Source organism: Aspergillus tubingensis (assembly GCF_013340325.1).
Source record: "Aspergillus tubingensis WU-2223L DNA, scaffold_13, whole genome shotgun sequence".
Taxonomy (NCBI): Eukaryota; Fungi; Ascomycota; class Eurotiomycetes; order Eurotiales; family Aspergillaceae; genus Aspergillus; species Aspergillus tubingensis.
Window position 1 is genome coordinate 902,920 of NW_023336287.1, and position 20,301 is coordinate 923,220.

At 50.1% G+C, this 20,301-nt stretch overlaps 8 protein-coding genes across 8 annotated transcripts; 5 read left to right on the forward strand and 3 right to left on the reverse strand.

Moving 5' to 3' along the window:
* Nucleotides 1-2,121: 2,121 nt before the first annotated feature.
* Nucleotides 2,122-3,855, forward strand: AtWU_10594 (glycoside hydrolase family 1 protein; the record flags this gene model as incomplete). The annotated part of the gene is made up of 5 exons (XM_035505698.1): nt 2,122-2,183; nt 2,275-2,466; nt 2,536-3,008; nt 3,067-3,652; nt 3,714-3,855. The coding sequence occupies 5 exons, from the start codon at nt 2,122-2,124 to the stop codon at nt 3,853-3,855; spliced, it is 1,455 nt and encodes a 484-aa protein (XP_035361591.1).
* Nucleotides 3,856-5,196: 1,341 nt separating this feature from the next.
* AtWU_10595 (carbonic anhydrase) lies at nt 5,197-5,997 on the forward strand (the record flags this gene model as incomplete). Its single annotated transcript, XM_035505699.1, has 1 exon — nt 5,197-5,997. The coding sequence occupies one exon, from the start codon at nt 5,197-5,199 to the stop codon at nt 5,995-5,997; it is 801 nt and encodes a 266-aa protein (XP_035361592.1).
* An 850-nt stretch (nt 5,998-6,847) lies between these two features.
* On the reverse strand, nt 6,848-8,099 carry rad14 (DNA repair protein RAD14; the record flags this gene model as incomplete). Its single annotated transcript, XM_035505700.1, has 3 exons — nt 6,848-7,263; nt 7,347-7,941; nt 7,998-8,099. 3 exons carry the CDS (start codon nt 8,097-8,099, stop codon nt 6,848-6,850), a joined length of 1,113 nt encoding a protein of 370 aa, XP_035361593.1.
* Nucleotides 8,100-9,379: 1,280 nt separating this feature from the next.
* Nucleotides 9,380-10,417, forward strand: AtWU_10597 (shikimate dehydrogenase family protein; the record flags this gene model as incomplete). Its single annotated transcript, XM_035505701.1, has 1 exon — nt 9,380-10,417. One exon carries the CDS (start codon nt 9,380-9,382, stop codon nt 10,415-10,417), a length of 1,038 nt encoding a protein of 345 aa, XP_035361594.1.
* Nucleotides 10,418-10,743: 326 nt separating this feature from the next.
* AtWU_10598 (inositol monophosphatase family protein) lies at nt 10,744-12,057 on the reverse strand (the record flags this gene model as incomplete). Its single annotated transcript, XM_035505702.1, has 6 exons — nt 10,744-10,852; nt 10,908-11,039; nt 11,111-11,549; nt 11,616-11,704; nt 11,760-11,811; nt 11,877-12,057. 6 exons carry the CDS (start codon nt 12,055-12,057, stop codon nt 10,744-10,746), a joined length of 1,002 nt encoding a protein of 333 aa, XP_035361595.1.
* A 2,277-nt stretch (nt 12,058-14,334) lies between these two features.
* Nucleotides 14,335-14,917, forward strand: AtWU_10599 (uncharacterized protein; the record flags this gene model as incomplete). The annotated part of the gene is made up of 3 exons (XM_035505703.1): nt 14,335-14,538; nt 14,599-14,683; nt 14,778-14,917. 3 exons carry the CDS (start codon nt 14,335-14,337, stop codon nt 14,915-14,917), a joined length of 429 nt encoding a protein of 142 aa, XP_035361596.1.
* Nucleotides 14,918-15,684: 767 nt separating this feature from the next.
* On the reverse strand, nt 15,685-16,926 carry AtWU_10600 (similar to An03g03680; the record flags this gene model as incomplete). The annotated part of the gene is made up of 3 exons (XM_035505704.1): nt 15,685-16,043; nt 16,133-16,634; nt 16,711-16,926. 3 exons carry the CDS (start codon nt 16,924-16,926, stop codon nt 15,685-15,687), a joined length of 1,077 nt encoding a protein of 358 aa, XP_035361597.1.
* Nucleotides 16,927-18,370: 1,444 nt separating this feature from the next.
* On the forward strand, nt 18,371-20,274 carry AtWU_10601 (similar to An03g03670; the record flags this gene model as incomplete). Its single annotated transcript, XM_035505705.1, has 4 exons — nt 18,371-18,461; nt 18,526-18,639; nt 18,736-19,430; nt 19,501-20,274. The coding sequence occupies 4 exons, from the start codon at nt 18,371-18,373 to the stop codon at nt 20,272-20,274; spliced, it is 1,674 nt and encodes a 557-aa protein (XP_035361598.1).
* Nucleotides 20,275-20,301: the final 27 nt, after the last annotated feature.

A 20,301-nucleotide genomic window follows, 5' to 3' on the forward strand; every position in this document is an offset into this window, starting at 1 on the left:
CGAGAGCTGCCCGCATCCGTCCCTCCCTCCCATCCTTAGCTTTGCTCCGATCGGAAGCCACTCCGTGATCATCCTCGAACAACAAGCCACTTTCATGTCATAAAATAAAACAAAATATTCCCCAAGTTCGCCGTGGATCCTGCGTGGTACGTATGGATCTCCCGCAAGCGCGGACGGATCGTACCGATTCCTGTTTCTCCATGGTAGAGGACCCAGATACCATGAGGCGGAGACGGTTTCGGCCATCCCCTTCACCCTGCAAAACAAGGCATAACAGGGAGGCCACCCCAGAATCCGTTCCATCTTGATGGCTGCTTCTCACTGACCTGTACACCCTAATAGTGGGAATGCTTCGGATTCAGAACTGAAAGATTAGCATCATAATCACCACACTGCCTTGGAATTGACCGTCCGTCTCCGTTCATAATAGCACTGATGATAACACATTTCCTCGTACGGTATGCTGGCAGAGTAAAGCCTGCTTACAGACTCATTTATTTCATGCTGTCTGACATATCGCAGCACCTAGATTGTTCGCTTTACTTAGATGCCTTATCATGGGTGTGTAGCCAAAATTAGATTCTTACAACTTCCCTCTTACCAAGGCAATGGAGGTTTGACTGCGCTGAACACTACAATTAACCGATCGCCTTCTACTTTTCTATTAGAAGTCACCAATGACGGATTCACGTACTAACAGGTTAGTATAGAAGCAGTAGTGACACGATCTCAGCAGAGTTTAGTGGCAAAGAGCACGAGCACCTCCAAAACAACATTCACCCGCACGCATCTACCCCCCAGAGGAATGACTGGGCTGCCTGTACCTTAGATGCCTCAGCTCCTACACAAAATACATTAGGTACCTTTGAATAGGCATTCATCGAGCACGACAAATTCCACACTCTTAAAGTGTCTGCCATCGATCTAGGGGGTCTCGGAAAATTTCTGCAAGCGCATTGTTAGATCTCCCCTTGCTTCCTCGGCTCAGTGTCATGCATGAGCCCGTCGGTAGCTTTCTGCTCCGTTCATCTTGGTCCGATACTGCCGGTAATGCTCTGACTCGGGATTTTGTGTTTGAAACAGCGATTTAGTTCCAGCTTGCCACTATGTTCAGCTCTGTTGATGACGCCTTCGGAGTCGCATTCAATCGGGCTCCATTGCAAGAATTGACTCGGCTGACGTGCCTGCCAAACATAACCCGCTTGGTATTTGATTCATAAAATAGCCTGCGGCCGCCTTCTTCCCCATCCACGAGCACTTCGGCTCACACGTGTGTTGAATGCTGAAGGTGTCCAGTTCTAGACTTGGCAGTGGTGGATGCAAACAGATGCTTCCGCGGTCTATCGCCGCGGCTATTACTACTCGACCACCAACGTCTTCATCAACAAAAAGCAGCAAGGACAATAGAAATAAATAAATAATTGAGCGGAGATGATCAGTAGAGGGATCCATGGACCAGGGCCATATTGTCCATATTACCATTGAAGTGGGCGTATCTGAGAACAGAATCAGAATCCCGTGTTGAACAATAAACCATACGTCACCCGGTCCCGCCTAGAAACCTGGCAGAGGCATCAATCAACTTTCATATTCTAGCGCAAATTCGTCTCCAACGCACATATGGCGAGGATGAGCATGGATAAATAATGGGACTTGGGCGTAGTCACAGCATTGATATATCTTGGCAAGCCAGCCATCAGTGGTTCCATCATGGTAGTGTTAGTAGTACTTACTAGTTGATAGTATATAGTAGTAGACCACGCTATGCCTGTTACACTTCGGAGGTCGGCCCGTCCAGCCGTCAATCTTCCCAGTGTCTCTCTCCCTCCATCATCCTTACTAGTATGATCCTCTTTGATCCCCCTCAATTACTAGTAAACACTTCCACTTTGGATTTTTGAAGTCAGGCAGGATCCGACCAATTTCTTTCACCTTGATGTCCGTACTACCCTCCCCGCTTTCCCCACTCTCTTTAGCGCGGATTCATCCTCCTTGGCGGACATCCAACATGATCTATATAAACATCCCATAAATCTCCCATCCTCGCTGCTGTCTGACATCAATCTCTTTCTCAATCTAAAGACCATCGCTCTTCTTCAACTTGTCGAATAAGTTCAAAACATGGGTTCAGCAACAACCTCAACCTTGCCTCCGGACTTTCTCTGGGGTTTCGCGACTGCCAGGTACCATCTTTCCATCCGTTTCCTCCCCCCACTCAGTCCATACTACACTCCGAGTAGTCAACTACTAGAGTACTAATTCAATCATCAACAGCTATCAGATTGAAGGCGCCGTAACCGAAGATGGCCGTGGTCCATCCATCTGGGACACATTCTGCAAAATCCCGGGCAAGATAGCCGGAGGCGCCAACGGAGACATAGCCTGCGACTCCTACCATCGCACAGCGGAAGACATCGCACTGTTAAAAGAATGCGGTGCCCAAGCCTACCGCTTTTCAATCTCATGGTAAGCGCGATGCCATGACAGATGTTCAATCACACCCCGAACGTCATTCTAAACCATCCATCCATCCAGGTCACGCATCATCCCCCTAGGAGGGCGCAACGACCCCATCAACGAAAAGGGAATTCAACACTACGTCAAATTCGTCGACGACCTCCTAGCAGCCGGGATCACACCTCTTGTGACACTCTTCCATTGGGATCTGCCCGATGAACTCGACAAGCGGTACGGTGGACTCCTAAACAAGGAGGAATTCGTAGCGGATTTCGCACACTACGCTCGAGTCATGTTCCAGGCCCTGGGCTCAAAAGTCAAGCATTGGATTACCTTTAATGAGCCATGGTGTAGTAGCGTTCTCGGGTATAATGTCGGGCAATTTGCTCCGGGTCGGACGAGTGATCGGAGTAAGAGCGCCGAGGGGGATAGCTCGAGGGAGTGCTGGATTGTGGGTCATAATATCCTTGTGGCTCATGGGGCTGCGGTGAAGATCTATCGAGAGGAGTTTAAAGGTAGGGATGGTGGGGAGATAGGGATTACGCTTAACGGTATGTATATGTTTGGACACTTCTTCTTAATTACTTCTACTTATCTTTTCATATATAGGAGATTGGGCCGAGCCCTGGGACCCCGAAAACCCAGCGGACGTCGAAGCGTGCGACCGCAAGATCGAATTCGCCATCTCATGGTTCGCCGACCCCATCTATCACGGAAAGTATCCAGACAGCATGGTTAAGCAGCTCGGGGACCGACTCCCGCGCTGGACCGCAGAAGACATCGCTCTCGTTCACGGCAGCAATGATTTCTACGGCATGAACCACTACTGCGCCAACTACATCAAAGCCAAAACCGGTGAGGCGGATCCCGACGATACCGCTGGAAATCTGGAGATCCTGCTTAAGAACAAGAAGGGCGAGTTCATTGGCCCAGAGACACAGTCTGCGTGGTTGAGACCGTATGCGCTTGGATTCCGGAAGCTGTTGAAATGGCTGAGTGATCGGTATGGTCAGCCTAAAATCTATGTTACGGAGAATGGGACGAGCTTGAAGGGCGAGAATGACTTGCCGCTGGAGGAGCTGCTGAAGGATGAGTTCCGGACGCAGTATTTCCGTGATTATATTGCTGCTATGGCGGATGCGTACACGCTGGATGGGGTGAATGTGCGGGCTTATATGGCTTGGAGTTTGATGGAGTGAGTACTGCGATATACTTATTCCCTGAATGTTGTTATGTGGGCTTACTGACTGGACTAGTAACTTCGAATGGGCTGAAGGTTACGAGACCCGGTTTGGGTCGACCTACGTCGACTATGAGCATGGCCAGAAGAGGATCCCGAAGGACAGTGCGAAACAGATCGGCCAGATATTCAGCCAGTATATTGAGAAGACATTATAAGTGGTTCGTTGTGGAGTGCATTGATTGTTATTCATGCTATTCATGGGTACAGCTAAGGGAATGACAATTCACGATCGTCATGTTGTAGAAATGTTAAATTAATAGGACATTATTCAATTCTCTATCCCGAATAAGCGTAGTTGAATAGGTTACTTTGCGAGTCTCATAGTGAGACCGACTCTTACGTGGGGGTCTACACCTCTACACACCCCGCGGGGTTTAGGTCCTGAGGACCCTTTCAGAGCAAAAGGGCCCACTCACCTTTAAAACGAGGGTCGGGTCTCCTGTCATCGGTCGGGTCTCCTGTCATCAACACGATGAGACCGCTGCAAGAATGGATGACTTTAGAGGCTATAAGAGTGGCAATGCAGAGCGAAGCGTAATCGGGGTGCCCCGTTCTGCTTACGACACAGGCAATTCGTATTCGTAGGCTGCGGGAGTGCCAGGCCAGACCGCGGTCACTTTTGAGTCGAATCGAGCGGGACCGGGCGGAGGGAAGTAGATCGAGTTGTGTGATTCCGGGAGAGAACAGAAACTCAGGCGAGCCACGGCCTGCCTGTGTACTGAGCCATATCGATGGTCTTAGCTGGAAAAAATTCGTAAAATCGCGAGCGGTGTCATGCGACGTTTGCGAGACCCTCGGACTTCCGACGTGGCTTGTATGGCAGTGGAACCGATGAAGAGATAGAGAAACAGCGATCAGACAATTAATCGACGCCTATCTGTGATCGCATGATTAGAGAGTAGCATGACCGACGGCACTTTCGGGGCTCCGGTGAGACCCTCACGTGGTGGGTGTTTGCACTGTTTGCAGGCCTGGAAGTGGCAGGAGAATCTCCCCCGGATTCCGGCGGGGAGAAGGAAAGGAGTGCCCCTTTGCCAGCTCAGATTACTCCATAGCATCCAAATCCAACAATCCGACTGAAACATCATTGCAAAACTTCCTCGATCAACTCTCTCCAGCATCAGATATCATGGCGTCGACCACTAGCACAGGTACGTGAGCATAAACTCAAGAGCCATGCTTTCTTGGCGTTCCTGGACACGTTCCTGGACGGCTTCGCAAAGAGGCCGCGACCCACGATTTTCCCACCCTCCCCAACTCCATGAGCACTGTGAACTTGCGTTGTGTCTTTGCATCCACATTCCTGTACCGCTGTTTCATTGAGCGTATGCACACCTCCAGAGCAAGATTGTGATTGTTGGATGTGGCTCCGTGATTCCACAAAGCCCACCCCCCGTGCACAGGCAAAGTGACTCATCCTCCGTTGACTGCGTTTTTGCTGTTTTCCGGTTGAGCAAACCCTTCTTTCTTGTTCCCCATAACCCTTTCACCCCATGATGAATTCCACAAGGCTTGCTTTGCGACCGCGACAATTGTATAAGGGCTGTGGAGCCGGTGTTCCTCATACCCCTCGCCGTCTTCTTTTCCGCCCAGTCACAAACCCATATCGACAAATCGCTTGCTTTTCAGCCACCAAGCCACCAGCGTGTGCTAATATTGCCTCTTCAGATCGCTTCACCTCTGCTCTGCATCAGAACAAGGATTGGGCAGCGCAGATTGCCAAGGAGGACCCTTCGCTCTTCCCTACACTCGCGGTCGGCCAGCACCCGGAGATCCTCTGGATTGGCTGCTCTGATTCTCGATGCCCTGAGACCACCCTTCTTGGTCTCAAACCGGGCGACGTCTTCGTTCACCGCAATATCGCCAATGTCATCCATGCCGGCGACCTCAGCTCTTCAGCCGTGATCGAGTATGCTGTCCGCTACCTGCAGGTCAAGCACGTAGTCCTCTGCGGCCACACCAGCTGTGGTGGTGTTGCTGCAGCACTGGGTAACAAACAACTGGGTATTCTCGATCCCTGGCTGCTGCCTTTGCGCCAGCTCCGCGCGAGACACCTGGATCTGCTGAACTCGCTGCCGGCCGACGAAGCCAACCTTAAGCTGGTGGAATTGAATGTTCTGGAGGGTGTCAAACTGTTGAAGGAGAAGAATGTCATCCTGGAAGCCGTACAGGATCGGGGGCTTCAGGTTCACGGGTTGATATATGATGTTGGCAGCGGTGTTCTTCGAGAGATGGACATTGATGAGTCGGAGGCGGAACTCAAGGCGCGCCTAACATCGTTCAAGACCGACGTCTAGGGGCGGGGTCATTGGTTGTATATTCTCGATTCGATTGCACCTGTTGTTTCTTTTGCTTTTCAGCGACCAGCGAGTGTTAGCAGACGTCGATGTATCGTCATCTTTTGAATAATCCATCTCCCATTAATGCTTCACAGTCATCCCAGCGAGCGTGAAATCACAGGGCACTGTTCATGCCATCCATCAAACAGATGAACACTCTGCAGTTTCAGTAGTAGTCAATCAAGCAACTAAGGAAAAGATGATGCAATAATGAAAACGGATGAAGGCAAATGAAGAGTGGGCAGAAGGGTCTGTGTAAGTCGGGGAAGAAGGAGTGGAGGAGGAAGAAAGAGGAGGAAAGAGAAGAAGAAGAAACGCTGACATAGCAGCCTGCGAGGGAAAGCAGCCCCGAAGACTGCGAACCATTCATTCTGTTTGCTCGTCTCCGCATGTAACAGCCCTTCCTTGCCCGGATGGGAAACTCGAAGGACCTGGGTGGATCCCCGGGTCGGCTGGATGTGGTATAGTCCCGGCCGAAGCGGCATTGACTCGGGATGATCTTTGTGACTCTCACTCAGACATCCTTGTATGCTTTCGGGGTGTTATGCACCTTGGAAACGGAGGACGTGGTATTTCTTTTCGTTTGTACATACCTATTATTATTCCAGGTGTCGGAGATATTGCTGATACCAAGAAATACTGAAGCAGTAGATTACGGAGGGCCAGTCCGGTAAGAGTACGCGGAGCCACGCCGCTTGGCGCTTTTCAAATCAATACCTCAGGCAGTAATCGGCGACCGAGTGTATCTGCAACACCTAGATGAGAGCAGGACGACAGTACCATGTACAGGAATATGTTCATTAATGATTTAGAATTCGAGTTCTTCGACTTCCATCCCGCAGTCAACGCATTTCTTGACCCCAATCCCCGTCTTGGGATCTTCAACCGATCTTCCCCACTGATGTACATGTCGTCCACCATTCCCCAAGTCATCACCGAAGTTACCACCGGCTGCTCCTTGACGGCTTCGTCGGTATGCGTCGACTCGTGTACGTTTCTTGAGGTCTTCCAGTTTGCTCTTGAATTTGACCTCCCGCCGGCGCTTCTTCTCATTCTCGCGTCGCTCGAATTCCGCGTCCAATGCTTCCGGCGAACCCCATTTCTTGGCTGAAAAGGCGTATTCTTCGACCTGGTACCGTAGATACAGCATCATATTATTCCACGTCGATTTATGCGGATTCGGGCGCTCAAGATGTGGGAGGAGCTCCTCATCCTGAAGCTCGGCTGTAGTTTTGTCCCGTAATCAGCAAAAATGCTCGGTGGCAACACCTGTCGCAAACCTGTGCAGGAGAGGGGGGGATACTCACGATTGGTCAAGAGATAGTCCTCTCGTGCTTCAGTCTTGGTAAGCAGACTGTATTTGTCCGGGAATTTATCCTTGCAAGCATGGCAGACACAGCATCGGAAAGCTTCCTCCCATTTCCAGTCGATTTCTAAGCTGCCACACTCTCGACATGTTTTCTGTTGCGTCCGCTCATCCAGCACACTCAGCCCCGGTTCAAAAATTCCCGCTCGATCTCGATGGAGATTCTTCAGCAGCTGTTGTCGCTCCCATTCCTTCTGCGTCATGTGTGCTGGCTTTTGCTCCGCCTTCTCATCCCGAACGTGAAGGGCTTTGTTGAACCGGTCATCTTCTTCGGTCAAGAACCCTCCCTTCGTGTCCGTGATCTTAGAGAAGTCATATTCAACGAATTTGGTAAAGTTGCGCGCCGGCTTGATGCCATCTAGTGGGCGGTTATCTGTAGAGGCCGCATCGCGCAGAGTCGCCGGGGGATCGGAGGCAGTCATGGAGGAGTACGTTCGTTTGACACCTTTGGTAGATGAAGGGTCAGCATTGTGAGCCCGAGCCTGTTCTGCTTCGCGTTGCTCCCGTATTGCTATGGCTTTCTGGCGGTTGCTTTCCTAATTTCAGTATCGTGTTAGCTCCGAACTAGAGGAACCGTGATCATAGTATGTACTATTCTCCGCAATTGCTCTGGAGTCAGCGGAGTCCGCTTCGGACCGCCGGGCGTGCCCATCCCGGCTCCGGGCGGGGGCGCTGACTGTTCCTCTGTCACCATTTCTTCTTTGAAAGAGTGACTGGGAGAGGGCGAGCTTGACAATCGAACCGGTAGACGATGGCTATCGCAAGGGTGGCGTTATCAGGCGGGAAAATCGTCGGCGCGTTTATCGCCGGTTCGATAACCGCATACTAATCACGTGACTTTATCATATCCATCAACTCCCAGCTCGCAGCAGGTTGCATCCCTCGAAAGCCATCACCCTGGAGAGCTCAAATCTGCCATACTAGTAGGACTGCTTCATAGGTAGCTTCCACCTCCACACTTAGGAGGTAGGCGGATACTGTCGGCGTCAAAGTGCAGTAACCCGCCATTTATCCATGATATAGCTGCAAAATGGATTCTGTTTATAAACTACCTGCCCAATGTATGCAAGGTCACATTTACTGGGAAAATTCAGTAGACTCCTCCCAGATAGTCCGGATATGAACACCCCGTGCGATGGATACCCGGGGCAGAAGCAGATGAACCCTTTACCGGCGGAACATGTGCCAAGGAGTTCTTGTAGCGCATGAAACCTGTGGGTCCCTGGGTTGAGTGGAGAGTTTGATCTCCTCATCTCTGCAGTGCTCTGTGTGTGTGTACCTATTTATTGGATTTGTTGGTCATTTTCCAAAAGGGTTTTTTGTTAGCTATCATGCTGGTGGAAGGACTGCAATCCCTAGAAAGTCCACTCTCAGCATGATTTCCTTGCTCATGCTTGCCGTCGGCGTTAACGGTGCGCTTGTGCATGGTCGTGAACTCAAATTCCGTAATAGAAGCAGTATGAATGGGGGGAATCAGCAGTCAAACCCCGGGATATTGAACCAAAAAGTCCAAGCGTTACGATTGCGGGGTGTTGAGTTTCCAACCAGGGGCACACAATTGCAATTGTTCCGCAGTATCGGAGCATTCTCAGCAGTAATACGGGGTGGACTTAGCCGATCAGCACCTCATTGGTGATGGGTTCAATGTCATGCGCGTGATTTTGAGTTCGGGGGGATTCCGGGGGAGATTGAACTACGAGATTTAGTAGGCTGGGGAAAGGACTTGGCCGGCGGAAGTTCAGCGCGGGAAAGGGTTCACCCTGCCGCATCCATCCTTCGTCGAACGTTTCTCCGCCATCGGTGGCTCGCGGGGCCCTTAAAACATTCCCTTGAATTTCCCACTTCTCGCTCTCTCTTTCCCCATCTCAATTCCCCCTCCTCCCTCCCTTCAATTCTTCCTCTCCGGAAATAAAAACTACAATTCATTGCGATCCTTCACAAATCGCTAACTAACCACCTACAAATCCGCCCAACATGGCATCCTCCAACAACACTCAACCTGAAGAACCCATCACCATCCCCCAGGACCGGGATGGTGTCGCCTACCTCTACGGCCACCCCCTCCTGAACTCCCTCTCTCCTCCCCTCCATGCCGCTATCTACAACCACCTCGGACTGAACTGGATTCAGATCCCCCTCTCCAGCGTCTGCGGCACTTCCGCTACCTACCCTCCCCCGTACACACGCTCCCCGCCCATCGACACCTTCCTGTCCTCCATCCGCGCCAACCCTAAATTCGTCGGCTCCTCCGTCACCATGCCCTGGAAGGTCTCCATCATGCCGCACCTGGACGACCTCACCGAAGACGCCCGCCAAGCCGGCGCCTGCAACACCATTTTCCTGCGCGACAATGCCGACGGCTCCCGCTCCTACGTCGGTACCAACACCGACTGCATCGGTATTCGCGAAGCCCTCGTCCAGAACACCGCTAACGCGGCCGAGCGGTTCGCTGGCAAGCCTGCCCTCGTTGTCGGTGGTGGTGGTACCGCTCGCTCCGCCATCTATGTCATGCGCAAGTGGCTCGGCGCCAGCAAGATCTACATTGTGAACCGTGATGCTAGTGAGGTGCAGGCCATCATGGAGGAGGATCAGCAGCGCAATCCGTCCGCGGACAAGGCGCCCTTGATCCACGTTACGGATCCCGAGGTTGCGAAGACCCTGGAGAGCCCCGCTGCTATTGTCTCGGGTATCCCCAACTACCCGCCTAAGACCGAGGAGGAGATTCGTGCCAGGAATGTCCTGACGGCGTTGTTGGGCGCCAAGGAGGATGGCAAGCCCAAGGGCGTTATTCTGGAGATGTGCTACCACCCTGTTATCTGGACCGAGATTGCCGAGTTGGCTGATGCCGCCGGGTGGAAGGTTATCGTTGGCTCCGAGGCGCTGCTCTGGCAGGGTCTGGAGCAGGCTAAGCTTTGGACTGGAAAGGATGTGGTGGCTGTTCCTGGCTTGTTGGATACGGCCAAGGAGCTTGTGGCCAAGAATTTGGCTGAGAGGGAGAAGGCTACTCTGTAAAAGCTTTCTTCCTTTCGCCTCCTTCTTTATCCCTTCAACATCCGACATGTTTCATGATGATTCATTCCTGTATAGACTCTCGCATACCCGGTGCATTGCTTGTTATGGAAGACCAAAACTCAAAAGAATAGGGCTGGCTCAGTGAAGAGAGCCCGATGATAGATATGACGTGTGTTTGATTAGGTACATACGTGGATCTGGCTGCTGTATATAGTGCAATATGATGTCTTCATGCCTTTCCCTCCTTGTCGCTTCTGTCCTGTATAGTAACTATTATGGATATTCTATCAGTAATATATATCGGTGTATATCTATAGCTGAGATGCTCACGCGCCCGGCCGGGTATATTCCAGCTGTCGCACGCGCTTCCACACTTCCCGCACAGTGCGCTCCTGCGTCTGGCGTCCGGTTTCTGTCGCCGACGGACCAGCCGGTCTACTACAGTTAGATGCCGTACTAAGCCACAAGGCAAAAAAAGAGTGTCACATACCTAATGGCAAGATAGAGTCGGCTGCCGAGTCGAACATCTTCAATGGGCGCAGTGTCCGGGTCCTCCGGGGGATTGGCGGTTGTGACCAGGCCGCCTGCCTCCAAGAGAATGGCGATACCCGCTGCGACGTCCCTACCAACCACACTCGATTTAGCCAAATATAACTCGGAAAGATGGAAAGATTCGTGGAAAAAGGAACGTACCACTCCCAGCAACCACCCTCCCACCAGATATCAAATGACCCCATAGCCGTGTACGCCAAATCTAACGTAGCGCTTCCTAGACTCCTAACTCCGTGCACCATACCTCCCTTGCCACCGCGACTACCCAGTTCTGCTGCTAGGTTCACAAAACTCTCAATCTTGCGATGCAGGTTCCCGTCGGGGATGTCGCGACGGTCCTTGCCCCATTCGCAGGATAGAATGCACTTGCTGGGAGCATTGGGCGGCATGGGTGGGATGGTCGGATTGCGGATGAGCGGGAGACGGCGCTTTTCGTTTAACCATGCGCCGCGGTTTAAACAAGACGAGAAAAGCTGGTCCTGGAAAGGAGCGTAGATCACGCCGATGATGGGACGGTGGTTGACGATGAAGCCTATGGAAACGCAGAACATGGGGAAAATATGTGTGAAGTTGACGGTTCCTGGTCAGGTAAGGGGAGTTATTTCATGTCAAGATGGCAGGGATACAGTGTGGCTATGGTTATTACCATCTAGGGGATCAATGCACCATGTTGGGTGCTCGTCGATCAGGTAGTCGCGCGACTGTCCTTTGGCGTAGGACTCTTCGCCGAGGAACCTGAATATGTCAGCTGGGGGATGCTCTTGGATTGGGGAATGACTCAGGAACATACTTATGTGTGGGGTATTTGGATTGGATTGCGTTCTTAATAAATACTTCTACTTCTGTGCAGTGCAGTCCAGTGGTGAGATGCGAGTCGATAGCAGGCTGAGGGCGTGTTAGAGCATACCTTCATCGGTCTGGGTGACAATGTCGACGGCGCTGTCCTTCTCCTCAACTTCCTGCGTGGCTCCGCCGCCGATGCGCTTCTCAACACTTTCCATCAGAAGTTGACCGGCCTTGCGGCCCAGATCGACCGCAAAGGCGTAGATCTGGTCCAGCTGCTCTTGACTCAGCTCCGCGGCAGCCATTTTTATGGCGGGGTTTTTGATCTTGGGGAGGCGGGGATGGTGTTTTAGTCTGTTCTACAAAGGGAGCAGGGGAGCCACAGAGAAGTATAGGTAGCAGGAGGGAGTGGAAGAATGGAAGAGAGAAAGAGCGAGAAAGAGAGGAAGAGAAAGAGAGGAGAAGTGTAAGAGTCAGACAGAGAGAGAGAGAGAGTCATGAGTCTCTCACCGGAGACGCCGCCGATAACCGCCCGGGCCCTTATCGGTGGGGCTGCCCCTCAAACTCCGGAGTGCTCTGGATGCCAATCGCTTCAGGGCACAGGAGATACATACTGAGGCCAAAGATCTTTCCCAATGTCTTCAACAGCTTCTAGGGCTCGTACTTTCCTCACCAAGCTCCGGCAGAAGTTAAACGAAGAATGACATTCAATGGATAAACCAGTGAGACTGCTAAAAGGTGATTTTACTAAGCGAGGCCGCATAACTAAGTATTAGAACATCAATCTGTCACACATGTTTTCGTCCATTTTGTTTCATTAATAGCCGGCAGACGATGGACAATTGGCAGAAATAGTCTTGATATGAAGAGCCAAGTTCTTGCAGGATGTGAAGATGCGATAATGCAAATCGGTAGAAGGGCACTTGCTGGCAATGCTTGTTAACCATTTGTGACAAAAATACGTTCGAATAAATTGTATTTGGCTCTACGGACAAGATTCTATAAGTATCAATGAAGCTGCACCACAGGGGTATATCAGTGTCTGAGTGAGACGATTACCCTAATTACCCTCTGGCTCTTGAAGAAGCACTTGTGAGTATCTTCACGACTGGTTTGCTATGAACTACATTAACTGCCTTCATTCATTTGGACAGAAGCCAGCAGACAACAAATATTTGAGAGAACAAGAATCTGTAGATATATAGAGAGGCTTCCTTCATGGCTGGTAATGGTTACTGGTTGCTGTGAAAAGCAGCCGAGACTGCTGCAAACGGTTAAAATAGATGATGCGGAGAATGGCAAATTCCAGTGTAGAGTTCATGACCACAGCTCTTTGCCACGGACTCTGCCTGGTAGCACCACTAGATTCTCCGCGGCCGTTTACCCGCAATTGGTGCTTCTGACCTGGGTTTCATGATGCTGCTATATCATGAACTAAAGACCTCACCTTCTTGGTCTGACGGTTGGCGACGGATACTTGGCGGCTAAGTGATCTTCCCGCTCCGCTCTTCTACCCCGGATGTCAGGAGAAAGACCCCCAGGAATCGGCCTTTGACACCACACTGCCACCATTTAACCTTTACCGTTATAGATATATGGTCTAGACTATCTCGCTCGAGTGTATTCTGAGAATTGCTGGCTGTGTCTAGTATTATGATGGTGGAATGACCCGGCGGATCCATCCAAGGTGGGTCTTGTGAGAGAGGCTGAGCAACGCACGGAGTTCATCCTAATTAGACTCAAAGCACGTACGGCGTACATAGTAGGTAGATGGGTGGAAAGTCGCTAGCTATTTTCGCCCCAGCCTTGCTGCTACCCCCTAGTAATGTGTATCTCATCCTACACGGTAGGAAAGTTGTCCGAGCTTCTCTTTCTCGGCTGGCACCATAAATCTTGTATATATTTTCGTTCGCTACTACTATTACAACTGTAAAACAAGCTTACAGCATGAACGTTGCACACTCGGAGTAGACAAGACTGAAGACTATGCGTCCCGAGAGATGATTCTTGCTCAGGGTTTACTAGGTCCGTCAGCTGCTTCTGGATCAGCCTTGTCATCACAATCCCTGTCCGTTTGACTTAGTCGCCGCCCCTTCGGTGCAACAGTACTTCTATTCCAGCGGAAATAACGCAGTTCTAGGTGCTAGGCTTGCACGGTCGGGGGCCAAACCACCAGAAGTCAATGGATTACATTGGCTTCGTGCTCTATACTGGGAGAAATGTGCTGGCCCCCAAGTCCTGCTCACACTCGATGTGCACCTTCTATGCCAGGGTAAGTAGTTGGCGCAGCTATATACCCTGGTAGTTTTTGAAACCGCCCCAATACTACTATCCTAGATCTACTACATGAAGTGTCTTGCTAGTTTTATATACTAGGAGGTCAAGGTAATTATATATAGCCCTGTCATGCCCTCCTCATTGCTACTATCACTAGGCAATCATTCATTTAGAATCACCGTGTTTGTCCGTTGTTGCTATCGTTACTCTCACTCTCCTTCACTACTGCACAAGCCCACTCGTTACTCTTTATCATTGCAATCATCAATCGTTAAATTGTCACCATTAACACATCCATTGTCGAAATGTGGTCCAGACAGATCACTGTCCAAAAGGCCTTTATTCTAGCTTCTTTGCTCCTCGCATCTGGGATCTCAGCAGCTGCTATCCCCGTGAGCGTTCCTGACCCGGCATCGGTCTCTGTGGCACCAACCAACACGCAAGTGCCTACCGGTCAGGGGGATGTCAGTCCAGCCTCACTCCCTTATGAAGGTGTCCCAGACTGTCAGGTGAGTGCGAATGACCTCGGCTAACTTGATCTCGCTGAGCTCTAACCCAATGATCTCCAGTCTTGCCGTGAAGGCGAAGACAATGAACAGACTACCGACGAATCCGCAATGCAGATGAAACGAGAGAGCGACACTATCGCAGCAAGTATGTGCTATTCTAATCATTGGCCCCTACCCCTCTAACTACGTTCTGGGTTTGTGCTACCGCGAAGCTAACAAAATCTGAAAATCTGCTTCAGGAACTGAGACTAAAGAGCTAACTCCCGAGGAGAAAAAGGCCGAGGAGGAAGAAGCCAAGAAGTTAAAGCAGGAGGCTTTCGAAAAGTGTCATGGGTCCGCGGGCTGCGAGGCATTTTATATGTTACTGCATGTAATGTAGTAGCTCCGCTGGCAGAGCTGGGTACAATTGGCGCAAGACTAAGTTGGAGGTGGTGAGATGGAATCAGGATGAACTGGACATGGTACTTGCTAGTACGTGGAGATCATCTGTACTTATTATGCTCGGATGATTACTCGAGTGAATACTCGAAGTTGAAAACTGTTTCTTTTTTATTTTCTCGGTCACTAGCGCAGACATCACAGTGTATTGGAATGACCCAGAATATCGAATATGATACCAAAGTATGACCTAGTCATAATTCACCAGCAAACTGACTAGCTTCATCAACAGGAGATAAATAGATAACATTGGACATGTGTGGTTGAGTGTGTGGCATTCCTTGGCCCCCATTCAATACCCTTGTATATAAATAAGCACTACTAAGCGCTGAAAGCTAAGATTGTTAATGGTCCATCCCTCACCTGGCCACCCTTGGCGTCGCCCCCATGTGCTACTAGGAACTACTGTTTAGCAATCGGCCTCAATTTCAATCAACCTGGGCAGCAACGCTCTCCCTGGCTCAATTGATCTACTGCGATCGAATAACACCTGCTAGTAACGTATTGTTCATTCTGCATTATGTCCAACAAAGGACTAGTCTACGGCTATATACATTGAATGCTGGAAAGGCCGTGACTTACTGGACGTAATTTACAAGCAACCTGACATTTAGATACCTCCAGCTATCACACTCAAAATGCATGACAGAACACCTCTTAACATGGTATAACCAGCAGAAGCCCCGGCCCAAACCCTAAACCCTCCAATCAAGCCTTGATCTCGGCATACAGTTTAAGCACAAAGTCCCGACAATTGTTAAAAAGGGTGTTATAACCCTTCTTATTCATCTTGGCGGCAATCTGTTCCCCATATCTCTCGATCTCCGTGTTGTCCACGCCCGACCTGATCTTACCGAGCACCTCCATTTTAGTCTCGCTCCAGTCATACCAGCTGCTGGCACCACGATCTGTGAACACAATCTTCTTGCCCTCGAGCTGAATGTCCCAGCATCCAGAGGAAAATTTGAGATAAGTGACGCCGCCTTCTTTGTGCTCGGTCACATAGCCTGCAGCTATCAGGTAATGGTCGGGGACCTTCTTGCCGGCGACTCGAGCTCGTTCACTCCCTAAAGAGATTGTTCGGTCAGAATTACTGCACAATGCACCTGGGATGATAGGATGGCAAGTTGGGGACGGAGGTTTCATTAGTACATACTGATTTTGATGGCATAGCCCTGGCCAACTTCTGGTGTTTTCCCGAGGGCTTCCTTAAGTTTCTTATATTTGGCATCACCGGTGACTTTTGCAGCCCGTTTCACCTCGGTCGTCGGCTGGCGTGTAGTCTTCGATGGTGCAACATCATCATCTGAATTTCCGCTTAGGGTGTCCTCCTCTCGAAATTCGGAAGTAATGTCATTCGCATCAACGTTGGATCGCTCTGTTAGGGAAGAGGCTTCGTCAACAGAGGTGGAAGGCTGGTACCCGTGGGGGCCAGTGATAGATTCCGCATCGTCGTCTCGCTCAGTCAGGGAAGGTTCCCCGTCAACGGATCTAGGTGCAGCATTCGGCGGACCAGAAATAACTTCCCAGATGTTCTCCGGGGTATCGTCGTCTCGCTCAGTCAGGAAATGGACCCCGTCGACGGATCTGGGAGCAGCATTCGGCTGGGAAGCAATAATTTCCCAGATGCTCTTCGGGGTACCGTCTTCATCGCAGGTCTGGAATTGGATTTGTCAGAACCAAACAGCGATCAAAAGAAGATAAGAAGAGAAAAGGAAGAGCATTGGTACTCACCCGACAGGTCACACCTACATTTGGGTCGGAGGTTAGGCTTCCATCCGCTCCAGTTGTAGGGACATGTGTGTTCGTCGGAACATCAGCAACAAATGAGGGCGTTATCAAGTCCGAGTTGACTTCGCTTGGCGGTATAGCAGCTGCTAAGGCACCGGGCGTTAGGAGCAAAGAAGTCAAGGCGAAGGCCTTCTGATTGGTGGTAAGGTTAAACCACATTTTGTCACCAAATAGGCCGACGGCAAGGATGTTCCGGAATTATAAATAATAACAATATGAGAAAAGAACGAATGGTCTATAGAATGAGTGTGATGAGGGCAATGGCTGATAGTAAATGAGTGTTATACAGTAGAATGAACGGATGGATGAACAACGCAAAGCAACAGACAAACTGGAGTTATATAGATTTGCCGCTCTTCTATGTATCGAGGCAATGCATTGAAAGGATTGGGGCGATTTTGATAGCTACCAGAGTGGTATCGCGCTGCATTGGACTATCCAGTGACATATTGAACGAATATTAGGGGCTGTAAAGTCATACTTTCGGCTTTGGGCGGGTCAGATCAACTAGCATTCAATACCTGGACCCTGGACCAACAGAATTAATCTGGATTGAAGAGCCCTACAGGCGTTTAGACGGCGAGGTCCCACCGAGTATTGGGGGCGGGCAGCTTTAGGGTCCACTTTGCTTCTGAATAGTCACCTGTTCCATTATGAAACCTTTTGGTATTAATTCCATGGTCCTTGGAGATAACAGGGAGTGGAGCGGTTGATCAATTAGTTGACCGCGACTAGAAGTACATGCAGGTTATTATGATTCCCAATGCAGAACCACTACACTTTATATTTAGATAGATGATACTAGATAGCAGGCATGTTACAGGGTCACGGGGCTTTCCCTTTGTTGCATAGCGATTAAGGATGATCCGCAGGATTCCGATAATTTTGGCCCCCCTATTAGGATCGCCTAGCGCCTCAAAGTACTGCGTTGACCATTTCTTCATAATGGGGGCATTTTGAAACCGTTACTTGGCAGGGGTGCACAGCCCAGTGGTTCTGTGATCCTTCCAAGATGACGTGAGGTAAATTTTGTGGTAAGCTCTTTGATGTCCTGTCATTAATCGGAGCATGTGAATAAGAATCTCCGACAAGTCGATCTAAAGTTGTGGGTAGAGACAGTAGAAGGCCTTATCATAGTCTCTATACGACTCGAATGTCGACCCCATCGGGAGCTGCTACTATACGATATCAGGCCAGCCTATCCGTTGCGCCTTGCGAGATGAACTAGCCGCAATGAACTAAGAACGTGCCAAGTCGTGGTAGAACCCTCGAAATCCCAACTAGGTGCATTTCTAGCAACAAGGCTGAGCCGGTTAGCCGGCAAATAAACCAATATGATTGGTCTGTAGACAATCAGTAGAACAGATAAGTAGGCACCAAGTTATCTATGCAGTGGAGAGGCTCCTGGGTACTAACCTATCTAATTTGTAGCTGCTGACTTCTCCGCCTCAGCCGCCTTAGCCGTAGCCCCCATGTCGCATTGGCCCCATTCATTAATCATTGTCACCAAGGTGATCCATAAATCCTACGGATTTGTTGTATGAAGAAAGAATCCTGAGTAGACCGCTTCATCTTCTGCTGAGGGACACTCAAAACAACAATCATGATGGCCGTCTTGGATAGGGTAGCCTTCAATATACTCTTCAGAGATCAAAAGAAGAGGCTTGATCAATTCCTTCGCACTACCACACCGGGTTAGTCGGTAAATGGCTGGTACTGTCGAGGGATGAAAGAATGGTGCTGACTAGAGTTGTTCAGATTCTGTGCTTTCACATCTACATACCTGTCTACTCCAAGAAGAAAGCAGCACAGTGACACCACGGGACATCTTCTACACACATAGCATTCAAGACTCGTCCCAGGAGCAGCCTTGTACGTACTCCTACCCACACCAGAGTCCACCCCAGTGAGCGAGTGGGATATCCCATACTGGACACTAGCTAAGAAGACACTTGGATATCATTCCAGATTGGACGAAAAAGAGCTTTCAAATTTACCTTGCTCGGAATCATCCGGATACCACCATCCCAGAGACAGCTATTGATGTCCTCTGGTCTTGCTTCTGCTTCTACGCCTATCACCCGTTCCCACTCATCGGAGCAGACGACAATAAGCTAGAGCTGCCAACCTTTGAGCGTGCACTCATTCTGCTCTCTCTTCAAGGCACAGAGCTTCTCGGGATCGAAGACGACGGCTTCGGTCGTCGCTGGGGGCCTTTTCGGGAAAAATGTAACTGCAAAGTTAGGATTAATCGGATCTTTCGAAGCATCAGCATTGGTTGTCCTCATCTGACTTCACATCCACACGTCACTAATTTCGACACCCTCGTTACCGAAGATGCCATCGATGCTATGCTTACAATATGTCCTTCCCATCCCAAATTGCCTGCAACCCCCGAGAAGCTGATGCCGCTGGCGGGACGCTTACTTGAAGGTAGGACAGTCCAGTTTCAGATGAAGGTCAATGACTTGGCCGATTTACTATGCCTGATCATGAGGCTAAAAGTCTACAAAACGACTTGGGGTCGTGGCTTTCATTACGGTTCCTTGGAAGAGCCTAGTCCAGAGAACGAAGAACTGGCTAAAATCCTGGCCCGATCATTCAGCCATGACCAGGACGAGTCCCTGTCCCCCGACTTGGTTTTCGAGGCTCTAGGCATCTTGGTAATAATGATCTCTTCTGCTATCTTTCTACTACTCTTATTAGGTTGACTAACAATGTCGCGCACATTAGCCAAATCTAGAGCAATGGTTCCATCAGCTTTGGGCAACACTTTTCCAACCTTCCCTGCCCACCGAGTTGTCAACTTTAGAGACGGAATCATCCCCAGATTCCACTTGGGATGGAATCCTTCGTGCAGTCTCATTGTTCGTCCCATCGTTTGAGATTCATCAGAAAACCGATTTGCATCGAAAGACTAAGCCGATCGTCTTTTCCAAATGTCATGACTCGACGGACAGGTTTGATCTGGGCCATGTGTTACAGCATATTCGTCATGACGATCCGAAACATCGGTCGCATCTTGTTCTTCTCCTGGGACACCAAGGCCAGGACTCGACGAGAGTAGTTGTGGGGGCATTCTTCTCTGGCGATACGCAGTCGCCTGCTGCAAATGAGGAAAGGGAGAGTATCGCCGTTCCGCGACTTCTCTTCCAGCTTCAGCCAAGCTTCGATCTCTTTCACTTGGGTGGAAAGGGCATAAGGGCTTTAGGGCCCGTAAATGAAATTGACATAGAAAAGACGGACTATCATAATTGCATGGGGGAATTCACTCAATCGAGGGTTGGAGTGAGGATTGACCCTGCCACCAGTCACGCTACCTTTTTCCGGGGCAATAATCCGGCCAGGAATCGAGTATCAGGACTGTATGAAAAGGTAACTTCTACTAGGAAGCATGAAGGATGTGATGCCATGAATGGGGATCAGCAGGAACGAGAAACAAGCTTTACGGTGACCCGTCTTGCTATCTTCCATGTGGAAGGCGGGCCAAATTATGGTTATGATTGATCCCTTCGTGAACTTACTACTACTAGG